Below are 17,831 nucleotides of genomic sequence, written 5' to 3'. Positions count from 1 at the left end.
TCTCATGTGGTTCTGTCTGCAATGGAGGGAAGGTCAGGGCGATTCTCACCCATTGTATGTCCCGTATCTCAGATGTGGATGAATGTGTGGGCCTGCAGCCGGTGTGCCCCCAGGGGACCACGTGCATCAACACCGGTGGAAGCTTCCAGTGTGTCAGCCCTGAGTGCCCCGAGGGCAGCGGCAATGTGAGCTACGTGAAGACGTCTCCATTGTGAGTATCTCCAGGGCATGCACACCCTCACCCAGGCCTCCAAGTGTGGCTGGGCTGGATGCTTCCTAGAGGTTCTTGGGAGAAGGTACAGTTATACCATAGAAAGATGAGAGGCAGGAGGCTGGGAGGCTGGTGTCTCTGAATTTCCACTTCCCCTTAGTGGTTGCATTTAATGCGTTGCTGCTCTGGAGAGATAAGAACCCCATTCCCCATGGGAGTAATGTACTAAGTGCTCCCCCACTACATAGAGGTTGGTGGGGTTGCTGCCACCCCAGGATGGCAAAGCCAGGGCAGGCACTGAAGGGAAGAAGCTGTTGGTGACATTACCCTGATAAACCCATAGCAGCCCAGGAGACAGGTAGAGATCACATGTATTTGGGAGGTGACAGCATTCACATAGCCAGGAACTATAGACTCCTTTGAGTTACACTGCATATCCCGTGCACCCTGCATTATATCTCTCTGCTTTTCCAATAGTACTAGAAAGTTCTACATCTAGTAACTGCAACTCTTAAACAGCAAGTAGAGCTTTTTTTTTTTTAAGTTGGGAGATGGGCCTTTAAGGGGAATAACTACAACTATCACAAAGCACATACATTTTCCTCTCAAAAAGAGATCACAAGAGCCCTAGCATTGTCTTTAAAATGAAGTAACAGCCATGGAGGGTAACTTAATTATTTGAATTGCTGTTGAGTTAAAGCAGATTAGAAGCAGCAAGAAAGTTAGTGGCATTGAAACATGGCAGTTTTTAGAGAGAGTGAAGACATCAGAACCTTCCTCATGGAGTCACTCGGTGAAGGGATGGGGAACCTGTCTATTATGGCCACTGGGGCATTCGACCAACAGCTGGATGTGACAGTTGACTGCATAATCATGATGCTACAGAATCACCAAATATACTAGATTGCATTTGTCTTTTAACAAGATAGAGAAATATCAAAAGCATTTCCACAAGACCCTCTTTCCAAATGATTGAGGAAAACAGGGCTTCTTGCTTTAAGAATGATGGCCTTGCACAGTGGCTTATGCCTATAATTCGAGCACTTTGGGAGACCGAGGAGGGCGGATCACTTGAGATCAGGAGTTCGAGACCAGCCTGGCCAGCATGGTGAAACCCCGTCTCTACTAAAAATACAAAAATTAGCTGGGCGTGGTGGTGGGCACCTGTAATCCCAGCTACTTGGGAGGCTGAGGCAGGAGAATCACTTGAGCCTGGGAGGCAGAGGTTGAAGAGAGCCGAGATCATGCCACTGCACTCCAGTCTGGGCGACAGAGTGAGACTCTGTCTAAAAATAAATAAATAAATAAAATACATGCTGCTGTGTTTAGGAAGTTCACCGTGCACCGTGTGGGAAGCACTGCATTACAGGATGTTGCTGGCTAACTGCTGAGGTCCTACCATTACTGAGCGAGGTTGCAGCACATGGAGAAAGGGCACCTGGTTGGAATATCAGCATTGCCATCGTTATTTAATATTCCCAGGCTTTATTTTTCTGTAAAAATGATAGTAATAGCATAAATAAATATATGTGCACACATATACACACGTACACAGGTGGGCAGGGAGCACCCTTGAGCAGGAACAGAAGCAGCAGCCCTTCCTTTGCCATGCCTGACACCAGCTACATTCACTCGTCTGCAGCTCCATAGCTCCTGGGTGAAGGACCCGTGGCTGGGAAAGGTCATCTAGGTGGCCTCTGCAAGAGGGCAGGAGGGCAGCCGGGTCAGAGCAGCCCTTCATGAGACTCCCCAAGGCTGACTGCCTCCATTTTGCCTCTCCGCTCCAGCCAGTGTGAGCGGAACCCCTGCCCCATGGACAGCAGGCCCTGCCGCCATCTGCCCAAGACCATCTCCTTCCATTACCTCTCTCTGCCTTCCAACCTGAAGACGCCCATCACGCTCTTCCGCATGGCCACAGCCTCTGCCCCCGGCCGAGCTGGGCCCAACAGCCTGCGGTTTGGGATCGTGGGTGGGAACAGCCGCGGCCACTTTGTGATGCAGCGTTCAGACCGGCAGACTGGGGAGCTGATCCTTGTGCAGACCCTGGAGGGGCCTCAGACGCTGGAGGTGGACGTCGACATGTCGGAATACCTGGACCGCTCCTTCCAGGCCAACCATGTGTCCAAAGTCACCATCTTTGTATCCCCCTATGACTTCTAAGGGTACACAGGGGCACTGGGGTGTGGAGATCTGACCTCATTTCTCTTCCCCGAAGGCTCAGCTTCGGGCACTGACTGCGTGGACCCTCCCGCCTGTTCCCGCCTTCTCACCAGTGCGCCCAGGCTTCTAGGGCAGCGTTGCACGGTGTCCCATGGAATAGCACAGAAGGGCAGCCACAAAACTCAAACTGCTGCCATCACTTTTTTTTTTTTCTGCTTTGAGGCCCTTCCCTTAGATTATGCACTAACTTTCTTAAACCTTTTTCATTCAGGGGATGGGTGGCCTTCCAAAATGCTGTGCAAATGGCCTTGTGAGTTTGAACTAGCTGGGGAGAGAAAAGCTGGCAATGTGTGTCAGATGACTATTAGCCCTTCTGCATTTTTTAGCCAGGCTTGCTGTGAATGAAGCGGTTCTAGTCGTGTGGGGGCCTAGTCATGCCTCTGTGCATGTGGCATAGGAAGTGGAGTCTCTTCCCATGACCCAGCACTTTGTTCTTATCTGCCTTTTCCTCTGTGACATGCCTGCCTGCCTTCTCATCAGAGAGCCACGGGAGGGCCTTAAACCCCACGCAGATCCTTCTAGACCAAGGACCCATTGTTAAAAGCATGGATTCTGCCTGAGTTACTTCCCTTTTGAGAAATCATATCTCAAATACATAACCTGGTAATATAACTGAAAAAATAAAAGTGATTGCTCCTTCCTGCCCGCCTGACTTCTACCTGAGCATGAGACAGCCCACTTCCTTCTAGGAGGGGATGGCTGGCTCTCTTCTTGTCTGGGTTGGATACACTGGAATAAATGAGTCAGAGAACACAGAGGTGATGTTTGGGACTGTTCCACGGTGTAAATTTGTTTTGACCACATGGGAGATTGGTAAGGACAATACCTGGCAGTGGAGAGTTTAGGAAAATGCTTGAGTTGTCATAGATTCCATGGCCTTTTGTTTCTGATGAATTCACTACAGGGTGACACCCTCCAGGTGACCAAAGAGAGAAAACACTGGCCAGAGCTGAGTGGGGTGTGGTAGGATGGGGTGTGGGGTAGGGTGGGGAAGATCATTCAAGCTAAAACTTAAGAGGTAGCGAAGCTGTAAGAAAGTTTCATTATCTAATTACATGTTAAGCTGCTGGTGAGATTTCGTCACACATATTTTATTTAAATCTTTGTATTTGCCCTGGTATGAGATGGAGCCAGAAGTGTGTCACTAGTTCAGTGATCAAGCCCTACATCAAGATGGTTTCTAAGATGGTTTATTCTTGTACTGTTTGTTGGGCAACGGTTGAGACACAGTCAAGAGTTGCTTTTGAAATTTTTCCTCTCCCATGGGCTCAGCTGCGATCTGTCTAACAACAGAAAAAGGACCTGCAAACTAAAGTTACAAGACTTCATTAAAACATTATCCACAGCCTTATGTTTCTAAATGTAGCTATGCTGGGCCAGAAGCCTGCACACCACCCAGTCCCATGTGCACAACACCAGGCGGAAGAGTCTAAGGGCTTGGTCAGGTTCCTGAATGGGAGATGTCACAGCTGTGGGCTAGGGACAGCCCACACATCACACACATCATATGTGAGATATGATGAGATGTGATGTGGGATATATGTGGGATATATTGAGATATGATATGTTCAGGGGGACAAGCCTCTCACATCCCAGAAGGTGGGGAGTGTTTGGGGAGTCACCAGAGCAGGTGCCCTCTAAACTGGTATATGATAGGACTTTGATGCCAAACAGCCCAGTTTAAAGCAACAATTTCCATCACCAAGATCTGCCATCATCAAATCTGCTTCCCACTGATGAAATCACGCACCCAGCCCCGGTCCCCACAGCACCAAAGTATAAATGGCTGACTGCTTAGGATATGGATGATGGCTGTGGACGATGATGGCTGGGCACTTCTTGTGGATGATGTGGATGATGGGTCTTTCGTGGATGATGGCTGGGCACTTCTCCCTGTGGAGTGTCTTGTTCTCTATATGCTCTCTCCTCACTCTCCTCTATGGAATCAACTTTTCTTTTGTCCTTTCAGAGCTCCACTCTGTACTAAGAGTAACTAGTGGTTAACCAGTATTCATTTGCACACCTTTCCGGGTAATATAGTTTCATATTATTTGAGGGAGGGGCTTTAAGACTTTTTATCGTGCAAAGTTGCAAACATATGCAAAAGTAGAGAGAAGAATATAGTGAACCCCATGTCTGAATCAGTAGCCTCAACAATGAACACATGGCCAACTTTTTTCATCTGCTATCACCCCACCTCATGATGATTTTGAAGTAGATCCAATCCTATCATTTCATCTGTAAATATTTTAGAATGTATCTCTAAAAGACAACTTTTAAAAAAAGGATAACCAAAATACCATTCACATCTAAAACATTAATTCCTTAATACCTTTAAATATTCAGCCATTGTTGACATTTCTCTGAGTGGCTTATTTTTTTTGTTTACTTGCAGTAGGTCTATGCACTGTAATTTATTGATATGCCTTTTAAGTCTTTTAAATCTGTAGCAGTGGGTCTCACACTTCAGCATATATTGGAATAATCTGAAGGTTTGTTGGAAGACAAAACATAGGGTCATTTATATTGTAGAATGTTTCACAGTATGAGTTTCTGAGTGCATCTCTGTCTTCTCTATTTCTTATAAATCTAGAGAGTTAGTCAGATTCAAGTTAGATTTATTAGGCAAGACTACTTTATTGGTGATGACAGATCCTTCCAGTAGGAGGAGCAAAATATCTGGTTGCCTCTCTTTTCTGATGTTAGCACCGCGGATTGCACAGATCCATTACTTCTGTAGGGGTTGCAATTAATATTCTAGTGCTATTGATTTTTTCTTTGTTTATTAGCTGACATACTTTATAAAGAGAAACATACTCTCATCAGTTATTTGGTTACCCTGAGATTTGGTTTGTATGAGAAAAGTAGGATTGATTATTGGCTTTCCTCCCTTTATTTCTCAGTTTTCAAAATGAGGTGGTTCACAGGCATCTTTCCAATATGCCCTGTGAGAGTTGTTTTCTTCTTTGAGTACATTATGAACTCATGGTTGAAACATACCTGATATTATCATGTGTGTTATCATCTGTATTAATAGTAATTACAGTTACTGTCTTTGTTTTTGCTCAAATTGTTCTATCTTTGGTTCTTGGGAGCTGCTTTGAGGTGGCTGATTCCTTTTGACATGACCCTAGTAGTCTTTTTCATCTTGTATATTTTCTGCGCCTGCCCTGAAATCAGCTGTTTTCCCCCAATAATGCCTGGTTCCTTCTAGTGGGGAATGGTAATTAGACATCAAGGTCTGGGTGCTCAGAGTGCTCATTGGTAGTGTTTACATCACAGTTTCTTGGCTTTAGTGGCTAGAGCTAGGAAATATGTATTATTAATATTTTTTAAGATAAAACACTACATGAGTTCATGCTGATACTTTCAATTTAATTCAGGACTACTGTGGGTTTTTTGTTGTTTAGAGGGGAGAACTGGCATAGGGACAGGATCTCTCTGTGTCACTCAGAGTGGACTGCAATGGTACAACCATAGCTCACTGCAACCTCAAATTCCTGGGCTCAAGTGATCCTTCCACCTCAGCCTCTGAGTAGCTGGGACTACAGGTCCATGTCATTATGCCCAGCAAATTTTTATTTTTTGTAGTGTTTTCGTTTTATTTTATTTTATTTTTGAGACAGAGTCCAGCTCTGTTGCCCAGGCTGGAGTGCGGTGGTGCAATCTTGGCTCACTGCAACCTCCACCTCCTGGGTTCAAGTGATTCTCATGCCTCAGCCTCCTGAGTAGCTAGGATTACAGGCATGCACCACCACACCCAGCTAATTTTCGTATTTTCAGTAGAGCCAGGGTTTTGCCATGTTGGCCAAGCTGGTCTCAAACTCCTGTCCTCAAGTGGTCTGCCCGCCTCAGCCTCCCAAAGTGCTGGGATTACAAGCGTAGCCACCGCGCCTGGCCTTGTTTTCATTTTTAACATAACTTCATTGATCCTCTATCTGCTCTCCTTCTCTCATTCTGAAAACCTCCTTCTAAACATCACCAAAATAACTACACATTTAAAAAAATTCTTATAAGAACAATGCCAGCCTTAACACACAAATGTGATAACTACAAATAGTTAAAATCATTTTTTTTCTTCAATTCTTTGTGTCCTCAGCATTTATGCAATTAGGGACAGACAGTCAACTTGCTGTTGTAAAGTTACTTGGAATGGTTCCCCTCCCTGTGGCATGCTCCAAACTAGAATCAGGATTTACTGATTATACCTCCTTCATTTTCCTGAAATTTTTAGAGACTGCTTTTTAATTTTAACTTTGTTTTATAATTATGTAAACTATTTACATGATTCCAAAGTCAAATCTACAAAACAAAATGTATTCAGAGTTTATCTTCTGACCGGTTCCCTCCACCCTATTTCCTCCTTCTCTTCTGCTGTAATCAAATTTCCCCTTTTATCCTTCCATTTAAGCAATATAAACAAATGATAAATGATAGCATGCTATTTCACGCTTTCCTGGACCCTTCTATTTTGCTTAAAATATTGGCTATCACTCCATAGAACCATATAGTATGTTTTCCATTGTAAAATGCTCCATTATGACAACATACCATTATTTATTCAAGCAGTCATTCCTGATTGACATTTGGGTTGTTTCTAGCCCTTTGCTATTAAAAATATTGCAGCAATATGCATATGTCTTTTTGTATTTTTGCCTTTGTATCTTTAGGGCCAATTTTTCCTCTGTAAGAATTATGTTATTTTCCACCCCCAACAACAATGTATGAGCATTCTTGTTCCTGAATCAAAGAAGGCCCCAGTGACGCCTCCAGTTCTCACATCTGCCCCACCCACCAAACCCTCCTTTGGAAGGACAGAGAGGCCTGAGTGGAGGGGTATTCTACAGCCAGCCCACCTGCCTGACTTGGGTATCTGGGTATCAGTCAGCTGCCACCAGGAAGAGACAAGAGGCAAGCCAAATAGATCATGGGCACTTGAGCAGTAGAAAGTTAGCTAGGATTCTGGATGGGTTTTAAAAATCACTTTTTAAGAATCATTATACCTACAACACTAGCAAACGAAAAGAAAAATAAGCCAACAATGAAATACCACTGCAGAGTCACAGTCAACTTGATGGGTTTGTTGGGAGTCTGAACATGTGCGCAAGGAGAGAGGAAGTCAGACTCGAATGGGTTGCTCACTTTCCACCAACCACTGCCTCAGCTTTAGCAAGCTCTCACTGCAGGGATGGAAAGATAAACTTTTATGACTCTTAGCTTGTACATATGAAAATCTCTAAGTGTTTATGAGCTGCATGAATATTCCTGAGTGTCTACTGCGTTCCAGGCACTGTTCTACTTGCTGAAGTTACAATGGATAAGATTGCTGAAGACACTGACTTCATGGAGCTTACATTTTGGCAAGGGGACAGACAATAGATGTGTAAAATGAAAAAATGTGTAATGACAAAGAGGGATGAGAGCTACAAAAACAAAAGCAGTGAAAGGGGTTTGTCAGTATACAGTAAATGTATGTGTAATATATGTAATTACAGTCATCCCTTAGTATCTGCAGAGGATGGGCTCCAGGGCCCCCCATGGATACCAAAATCCATGGATGCTCAAGTCCCTGATAGAAAAATGGCATAGGGCTCAGTGCGGTGGGTCACACCTGTAATCCCAGCTCTTTGGGAGGCCAAGGTGAGTGGATCACCTGAGGTCAGGAGTTTGAGACCAGCCTGGCCAACATGGTGAAACTCCATCTCTACTAAAAATATAAAAATTAGCTAGGTGTGGTGGCATACGCCTATAATCCCAGCTACTTGGAGGCTGAGGCAGGAGAATCACTTGAACTCAGAAGGTGGAGGTTGCAGTGAGCCAAGATAGCGCTGCTGCACTCCAGCCTAGGTGACAGAGCGAGACTCTGTCTCAAAAAAAAAAAAAAAAAAAGGTCAAAAAAAAAAAAAACAAAAAAAACCCAGAAATGGCATAGTATTTGAAGAGAGCCTATGCATATTCTCTTGCATAATTTATCTGTAGATTACTTATAATATCTGATAAAATATAAATGCTGTGTAAATAGTTGCTATACATTTTAAAATGTATGTTATTTTTATTCCTTTTTTCTGAATATTTTTGATATGCAGTTGGTTGATTGTGCAGAATCTGCGGGTATGGAGGGCCAAATGTATATCATCCATGTCACTTGGGTGTTGCAAACACTGTAATCATCTGCAGTGACAGTTGGGTCCCATATCCTAGGAGTTTGGCCTTAGGACTCAGAATCTCTCCTGAGTGTTTGAATGAGGTAGTGGTGTAAAGCCTTGGATGGACATATTGGGCTCATGTGCACAAGGGAAAGACAACTTGTCTACAAACGGAACAATGATGCTGATGTGGGAAGAAAGGAAACAATAGACCACGGGGCTTGGAAGGATACAATTTAATTTTGTGTTCTGCTTATTATTGCTGCATAAAATATCTCAACACTTAGTGGCTTAAAACAATTATTTTATTATGAATTACCATGGATTTGGTGGGCCAGTAGTTCAGAGAGAGCACAGGGGAATAGTTTCTATTTGCTCCAGAATGTCTTTGCTTCCCTCAGCTGGGAAGACTCCATGCCTGGGGGCTGGGGTTACCTAAGGGTCACTCACATGTCTGCCTGGGCTGGGATGACCTAAAGACTAGGACTGATAACTGGAACATCTACCCTTGGGCTCTCCATTGGCTTAGCACCTAGAACAGTGTATGTAGGGCACAGCAGACATTCAGGAATATTTATGCAGCTCGTAAACGCTTAGAGATTTTCATATGTACAAGCTAAGAGTCACAAAAATTCCTCTTTCCTTCCCTGCAGGGAGAGCTTGGTAAAGCTGAGGCTGTGGTTGGTGGAAAGTGACCCATTTGAGTCTGACTTCCTCATATCTCTCCTTGGGCACATGTTCAGACTCCCAATAAACCCACCTCTGAGCCAGGTGGCCTCAGAGTAGTTGGGCTTCTAACACAGTGGCTCGTGTTACTAGCATGAGTGTTCCAGGGAACAATGTGGAAGCTACGAGGCCTTTTAGGACCCAATCACATATTGTTACCTACACCATAATCTGTTGGTCAAAGTAGTCACAAGAAGCCACTAAGTCCTGGGAGGTGGACATAGGCCGATGAGTACTTACTAAATTGAATTGGGCTGAGAGGTTTCAAAGGATTTTAGGGCCAATTTTCAAAACGCCACTCCTGGTTTCCTGTTTGGGTTTCCAGTGCCTCATGCAACCTGGCTTCCAGTCAGTGGGTTTTATCAGATAGCCCTGTGTCCTTTCAGTCTTCCTTTGCATGCATTCTTTTGGGTGTTCTTTTCAAACAAATGATTTCTGCCTAAAATAAAACTTACCCTCTAGTTCAGAAGTAACATCTCCACGTCTGTCACAAGGGGATACTTTGAACAATGGTAGAAACAGAGTGAAAAATCCAGTGTGCATGGTGCTGCAGATTCACCAAGGTCAGAAGTTGGGGTAAAGGGATCACTGGAAGAGTCAAGACCAATTCGTGGAGAAGTTGGCACTTGATTTATGGAGAGGTTGGTTCTTATTAGAGGAAGTCTAATGAGAAACTTAGGCCACCCTATGTCACAAAGAGGATTTCCAACAAAACACAGCATTGGCCAGACCACAGAAATATTAGCTGACTTGCAAACAAGAGACTATGATGATGAAAATTAGATTTGAGCTGATGGGATTTTCTGAATCTGACCACGTTTAATGAAAAATTAGATCTTAGCAATCTAGTTTCTTAGCTCAGGGAGCTCTTTAGATGCATTCTTTAGGGGGAAAGTGTGCTCTGCCATATACCTTGCTTACTTATGCCAGGATTCACCTCAGCCATGTGGTGGCACTTACGCAATAGCTTGCGTTCCTTTCTTGTGGTTGGCTGAGTGGCCAGACGTGTTTCTGCAAATAACGATCTCTGCCTTTTTGACTTGTTTGTCCACCTGACCCAGGCAAACCTCCATCATAGGAAGAGTTCACTCCTCGCCCCTTGCTGGGGCCCTGAGTGGCAAGGTAATTTACTGCTCCCATTCCTTCATTCCTGTCCAGCTCCCAGGGAGTGCCAGACCTGGGCTTGAAAGCTGTAGGACGCAAGAACGTTGCCCTCTAAGGAGTCTTTCTCATGCTAATGCTGGACTTCCTGTTATGTGAGATAATGTGGTTATGATTTAAGTAGATTTCAGATGGAGTTCTTGTTTGCAGCCAAAAGCATCCCTACAGACCTGACCTGCTGGGATCCCAGCTCCACTAGAGCAGGCATCTTGTCTGCATGCTCACTGAGGCAGCTCCAGTGCCAGCCTGTCCTGTGAGCAAGGTGATGGACAAGGCACAAAACAGTTGGCATTTGTGGTAGACATTAGCAAATTTGGCCTAATACTTCCTCCTCTCCCACCTCTGGGCCCATGATAGGCTGGTACTCTGTGCCCTTGTGGGAGGGCATGGCACTGGGACCAGTGCTGGCTCAGAAATGGTGCCAATCTCTTCCAGGCCAAGGAACTCACAGACGCTGGGACTCCCAGAGTTCTCTCTCCTCTCATGTGGCCAATGGCCCCACACAATGTGGAGGTTGCCCTGTCAGCTCAGGTGTCTCAGTGATCACAGTGAACTGCTGACCTATGAGGCACAAAAGCATGAGCAAAAAATGGTCCTTTGTTGTTTTAAGCCACAACGATTTTAAGGTTGTCTGTTGCTCCAGCATAACTATCCTGATTGACTCAGGGCAGAAAGGGAGAAAATAAAATGACAAGATCCCTCTATCATTGATGGGGAGATTATGCTGTGGACTGAGGAATAGAACACATTTGACTCCGTGCACCTGCCTTACCCTTCCCCCAAAATTAATTTCTTCCTCTCCTCCTCCTCCTCCTCCTCCTCCTCCTCCTTCTTCTTCTTCTTCTTCTTTTTTTTTTGTTTTTTTTTTCGAGACAGGGTTTTGCTCTGTCACCCAGGCTGGAGTGCAGTGGCATATTCTCATGCCACTTCAGTCTCCACCTCTCAGGCTCACGCGATCCTCCCACCTCAGCCTCCCAAAGTGCTGGGATTACAGGCGTGAGCCACAGTGTCCAGCCGGATTACTTAAATTGCAAAACTCAGGCTAGAATGGCCTGTATCAAAGGTTAGAATATCCTTCCCAGCATCATGGAAGAGTCTGATCAGGGCCAGCCTTAGCTCTGTCCCAGCCTCTTGCCTGAGGAGCATAATAGGCTTTGTGTTGTAGGCTGAACTGTGTCTCTCAAAAAGATATGTTTATGTCTGTATTAGTCTGTTTTCATGCTGCTGATAAAGACATACCCAAGATTGGGTAATTTATAAAGAAAAAGAGGTCTAATAGACTCACAGCTCTGCATGGCTGGGGAGGCCTCACAATCATAGCGGAAGGCAAAGGTGAAGCAAAGGCAAGTCTTACATGGCAGCAGACAAGAGGGAACTTGTGCAGGGGAACTCCTCTTTATAAAACCATCGGATCTCATAAGACTTATTCACTATCACAGGAACAGCATGGGGATGACCTGCCCCCATGATTCAATTATCTCCCACCAGGTCCCTCCCATGACACGTGGGAATTGTGGGAGCTACAATTCAAGATGAGATTTGGATGGGGACACAGCCAAACCAAGTCAATGTCCTAACACCTGGTACCTATGAATGTAATGTTATTTAGAAATAATGTCTTTGCAGATGTCATTAGTTAAGATGGAGTCATCATACAGTGACTGGCCTCCATAAGAGAAAACACACACACACACACACACACAGAGAGAGAGAGAGAGACAGAGAGAGAAACATGCAGAGAGAGAGAGAAAAGACAGAAGCAGAGATTGGTGTCATGCTTTCACAGCAAAGGGATGCTGAGATTGCTGGCAATCACTAAAAGCTAGGAAAAGATAAGGATGGATCATTCCCTGCAGCCTTCAGAGGAAGTGTGGCCCTGTATATACCTTTATTTCAGACTTGTAGCCTCCAGAACTGTGAGAGAATGCCACCTGGTTTGTGGTATTTTGTTCCGGCAGCCCTAGGAAATGAACACACCTAGTATCCCAACCTCCCCTCCAAACACCAGCTGAGGGTAAATCACCTATTGCTGAAAGGGGTCATCCCCATCCTAGGGAACATAGACAGCCACCAACTGCCAACCAATCACTTCACTTCAAGTCCACATCCCGGCTCAGCCATCCTTTTCCTTGCTAATAATCTTGGAGCAAGATGATGACATTATTAGTGTAATTGCAGCTAAATTTAGAGCCAGAGAGGAAAGCCATTTTGCATTGAGGGCAGAGTCATATTGGGACATTCAGGGAGCTGATTTTCAAACATTGTGGACTTTTTTCTTTTTCTATTTCTGAAAAAGACATGGACTAATTTTATAACTAGTAATGACATGATTCTACTCACTTCAGCAGTAAAAAGATGAAACAAGGGGCTCAATCAGCATATTTCATAAAGAGATTCATTGACTCCAGGAATAGGAAGGGCTATGGACTCTTAATCCCCACCCTGGATTTGCCTGGAGAACTGCAAACAAAATCAAAGCCTTCTCTCCTCAGAATCTGCAGGATCAGAAACACTCCCTCCCCCAAACCTCCTCTTCCAGGCCTGCTGTCTCCCTCCTCTCTAACAATATTCCTGCAGCAGCTGATTCGGCTCTTACCCCTTTCTGTGGTCTGGATGTTTATGTCTCCCCCAACCACCCAAATTCCTATGTTGAAACCTCATCTCCGAGGTGATGGTGTTACGAAGTAGGGCTTTTGGGAGGTGATTAGTTTATAAAGGTGGAGCTCTCATAAATGGGATTAGTGCCCTTATAAAAGAAACCCAGAGGCTGAGTGCGGTGGCTCATGCCTATAATCCTAGCACTTTGGGAGGCCAAGGTGGGCAGATCACTTGAGGTCAGGAGTTCAAGACCAGCCTGGCCAACATGGTGAAACCCCCGTCTCTACTAAAAATACAAAAATTAGCCAGGTGTGTTGGTAGACACCTGTAATCCCAGCTACTTGGGAGGCTGAGGCAGGAGAATTGCTTGAACCCGGGAGGCAGAGGTTGCAGTGAGCCGAGACCGCAGCACTGAACTCCAGTCTGGGTGACAGAGTGAGACTGTCTCAAAAAAAAAAAAAAAAGAAAAAAAAAGAAACCCAGAGAGTGTGTCTGCTACCTTTCATCATGTGAGGACACAGCAAAAAGGCACCATTTATGGGTCATGAAACAGGTCCTCACCAGACACCAAACCTGCTGGAACTTTGATCCTGGACTTTCCAACCTCCAGAACTGTAAGAAATAAATTTTTGTTGTTTATTAGTCACCCAGCATAAGGTAGTTTATTATAGCAACCTGCATGCACTAAGATACACCCTCAGTAAAGCCAGGGAAGCCTCCCTCCATTATAGTCTACCAGTGAGTCAGGCTAAGTAATTGGAATCTCTGCTTTTATTAACTTCAGGTGACATTACAGAGCACGTGAAGGACTATGTGGGTTCCATCTGCATGCTGATTAAAGCCAGGCTCTGCCCTAAGAACCAGGATGCATGACCCACATTTCCTTTTCCTCTTAGACAAACAGAAGGGAAAAAATTATAATCCAGATCAAAAGTGAGTCAAAAGACAAATGGACAGGAATTCCACAGAAATGCCTCCCAGGTCAAGGCAGTCCCCCTACCTGAGAAATTGCCCAGGGTGTCTTTTCTCTTTTAGCATCCCTGCATGCAACTCTCCCTCTTTGCATGGTGAGAGACAGTTGTAGGGTGGGCGGAATCATTTCCTGGTGTCCATTTCTCTCATTTGCTACACTTTTCCAGTGACAGAGTGAAAAATTGCTCTATTGGCAGCAAGGCTGTCAGGGAGAACTGAGAATTGAAACAGAAGCCACAACTTTTCAACATTGCTGCTCTAGAACTAACCCATAAATGGCACCCATTCAGAACATGAATGTCACAAATCATCTAAGCATAAACTCTCCTAACACCCACTCACTTACACAGCCAGACAAGAGTACTGACTCTTCCAGCAACTCTCTAGTTTAGAAAATCTGACCCATCCCTTCCAGGATCATCCTATGACTTTCTCTGGTCTCAAATGCCCTGTCTGTCTCTAATTCCCTCCTATTAAGATGTTCCTCAGTTCCTCTCTGCTATGGTTTGAATGTGCCCCCAAATGTTCATGTGTTGTAAAATTAATCCCTCTGCCCTCATGAATGAATTAATGTTAGCTCTGCCCTCATGAATGGATTAATGGGTTAATGAGGCCTCTGTGGTCATAAATGGATTAATGTCACTATCATAGGAGTGGGTTCATTATTGAGGGAAGGGCTTTATTATAGAAGCGAGCTCTCTCTGGCTCTCCTGCTGTTGCCCTCTCACCATGTAATGCCCTTCACCATGGTATGATGCAGCAAGAAGGCCTCACAAGATACCAGTTCCATGCTCTTGAACTTCCCAGCCTCCAGAACCATGAGCTAAACATTTTCTTTATAAATTACCCAGTCTGTGGTATTCTGTTATAGCAACAGAAAACAGACAAAGACACCCCCCATATGCAATCTCTTTTGCTGCAGCAAATAGTAAACCTGACTTTGTTGACTATATGTGGGTTCCTGGTGGTCTTTGACTGAGAGACATCAACTCCCAACTCAAGCAACCAGTGCTCTCAACTGCAATCCCTGATCCACTGGAGTGTGGTGATCAGCTGTGAAATGTGTATTAGGTAATTGGTGGCTAGTACTAATTAAGATTCTCAAGTTTGGAAATAACAAAGGAGTATGGCTTGCTCAGGAGGAACTGTGCAGAGCCATGGAGGACACCTCAGATGTTCGTGGGAATGTCACATAAGGGGTGGCATGTATGCAGCTGGCTTATGCATAGGGAACCGCTAGCTACATACTTGGCCATTCTCATTCATTTCCGCCTTTGGGGAATTCTTGAATTACCTGAGCAGAAGGACACATCACCTCCATCTATGTTGTTTCATGGATAAGGCGTAAATGGTTTTTTTTGTTTGTTTTTTGTTTTTAGACATAGTCTCGATCTGTCCCCCAGTCTGGAGTGCAGTCGTACAATCTCGGCTTACTGCCACCTCTGCCTCCCAGATTCAAGCTATTCTCCTGCCTCAGCCTCACAAGTGGCTGGGATTACAGGTGCACTACCACCCGGCTAATTTTTGCATTTTTAGTAGAGGTGGGGTTTTGTCATGTTGGCCAGGCTGGTCTCGAACTCCTGAGCTCAGGTGATCCACCTGCTTTGGCCTCCCAAAGTACTGGGATTACAGGCGTTACAGGTGTGAGCCACCACACCCAGCCTAAATGTTTTTTAAAATCCTATTTATTCTCTTTCACTTAAAGGTCACCATTTTTCATATTGTTGGATGGAAAAAGCAGCACCCATTTAAATGTTTTAAATGTTAATGATGAATATTGAACAAGTGCCTTTTATGTGCTTGATCTTTGCAGAGAATACAGCTTTGGACGGGGCAGGTATACTAAATGCCCTTCCACGGCTTCCAGAATGTCAGGGAGGACAATTTGAGACAAGGAGTGTGAAGGTTGCTGAGATCAAATGAGGGTGGAAGGCGAGATGTACCCTTGCCTGATTGACTAAGGCTGCCTCTGACAACAGAGGAAATGTGAGTGAGGCCTCTGAGGCAGGAGGCAGGGCCCAGTGACTGCTGTCCTGAATCTCTTTACAAATCCTGTGATTTGACCTGGAGAGTTCTGAACAACAGACCCTTGCTCATTCGTGGGTGGGCCCAGAAGGCCTGTTTCATGGACCATCATGCAGCTCCCACACCACAGCCTTGTCACAGGTCCTTGCCAAGATTTAACAGAACAAAGGCCGTGGGCCCCAGCAGTGTCTTCCCAGTTGAAGACCTCCCAGGTCTCTCATTTGTCCCAGGGTACCTTGTTCCCTGCCTCGCTGTTTCAGCTTCTTGGCAGAAGGCCTGCACATCCTATTTTAAAAGTCAAGGGCATTTTTTCCCTTCTTTTTTCTCTCCCCTGGTTCAGATGTGTAGGACACATCCCAAAGAACACAGCCCTCCAGAACTCCAGGCAGTCCAGAGTGGCAGGAGCCAGGGGAGGCTGGGCAGGTTTCTGTTTCCTGAGGGGCCACTCACATCATCTCCCCAACTTAGGGAGAACATAGAATCCTTCACAGTTACACAAGGACAGGCATTCACTCTCTGAGATAATAAGGAATTCACAGCAACCAGGCTTTCCTCCTTCATGGACTGAAATGACTGTTTTATGTGCATTTGGCTGAAATAAGGAGCATTTCTGTTGATTCCAGGTTTACCTAACTGAGTTCAGCTACATGAGGAAGTTTAAATTGGCTTACAGTCTGTGGGCATATGGAAGGCTGAAAAGAGCTGGTGTGTCAGCAGATATGGGGCTGAATCACAAATTCATTCAGGAAGTCCAAGATTAAAGTCTAGTTTATATTATTATGTAACAAATATACCTGCCAAGCAACACATCCCAGGCAAATAAATTTGAAGTATTTTTATGTAGGATACAGCTGGGATACAAAGCTTGTATTTATTTAAGACTTATGGGAATGGTAAATAAGACCACTTCTGTGGAATCTCTTAAAAAGGTAGTTTAAAAATTTGGAGCATGGAGTAAAGGTCCCAAATTCTTATGAACGAGGAGCTTCCTGCTAACAGTCATGTGCACTTTATCTGTTAATTGTTTACTGTCTCATTCCTCTGAGTACAATTGTGTTCCCCAGGAAGATGAGTCCCTGGACATGCCAGGCAAGGAAAGGTGATTTTGAAATAAAAGTACTAGAAGATGACATGTTCAATTTTCATACCAGTCATAAATACATATATAGTTCAATTTATATATATACTTCTATTTATATATACATACATAGATATGAAATATATTTAGAAATATATATATTTTAAAGTGCAGGGTTTTTTTTTTTTTAAAAGGTATTGTGATGTCAAACCACACTTAAAAATGAGTTAAGGTTTCTGCCTCTGCAACAGCAGAGTAAAAATCTTCAAAAATCCACTCCTCTATGAAAGACATAAAAATACTGCCAAAACAGTCAAAAATCAACTTTTTCAGAATCTGGAAATTAACTGAAGGCTAGCAACAATTTGAAGATAATTTATTCAAGCAAAACAGCTGAATCTTGGTGAAATGCCTGTGGCATTTTAACTTCTCTGTTGTCATTCTCCTCTCCCCAGCTCCACAGTATGAGCCTTGAAGACTGAAAGCCCTGCAACCTTAACAGCTATGAAAACTAGTACCTACTAGTCACTGGAGTGAGTAGAACAAGTTGGGAGCTCCTCAAAAACTCCACCCCCCACTAAAACTCACTATTTGATCTCACAGCTTACTGAAAAGCTACCTTCTCAGGGCTTAGACTCAAGAGCTCACTCTGTGTGAACAGCCTTACCATTTGTCAAAAACAATCAGTAGCAAT

At 44.4% G+C, this 17,831-nt stretch overlaps 1 protein-coding gene across 3 annotated transcripts in view; it reads left to right on the top strand.

The window, feature by feature from the left end:
- FBLN7 (fibulin 7) overlaps positions 1–3,070 on the top strand; it is a 49,223-nt gene extending 46,153 nt beyond the window's left edge. For all 3 annotated transcript variants that reach the window (XM_055243343.2, XM_055243344.2, XM_055243345.2), the window contains 2 exons: positions 73–211; positions 1,999–3,070. In XM_055243343.2, coding sequence (XP_055099318.1) covers positions 73–211; positions 1,999–2,371 — 512 coding nt within the window. In that variant the 3' untranslated portion in view covers positions 2,372–3,070. The remainder of the gene's footprint in view (positions 1–72; positions 212–1,998) is intronic.
- The last annotated feature ends 14,761 nt before the right edge of the window (positions 3,071–17,831 follow it).

This window comes from Symphalangus syndactylus, chromosome 14 (genome assembly GCF_028878055.3).
Source record: "Symphalangus syndactylus isolate Jambi chromosome 14, NHGRI_mSymSyn1-v2.1_pri, whole genome shotgun sequence".
Classification (NCBI taxonomy): Eukaryota; Metazoa; Chordata; class Mammalia; order Primates; family Hylobatidae; genus Symphalangus; species Symphalangus syndactylus.
This window is presented reverse-complemented; position numbering and strand designations above follow the sequence as displayed.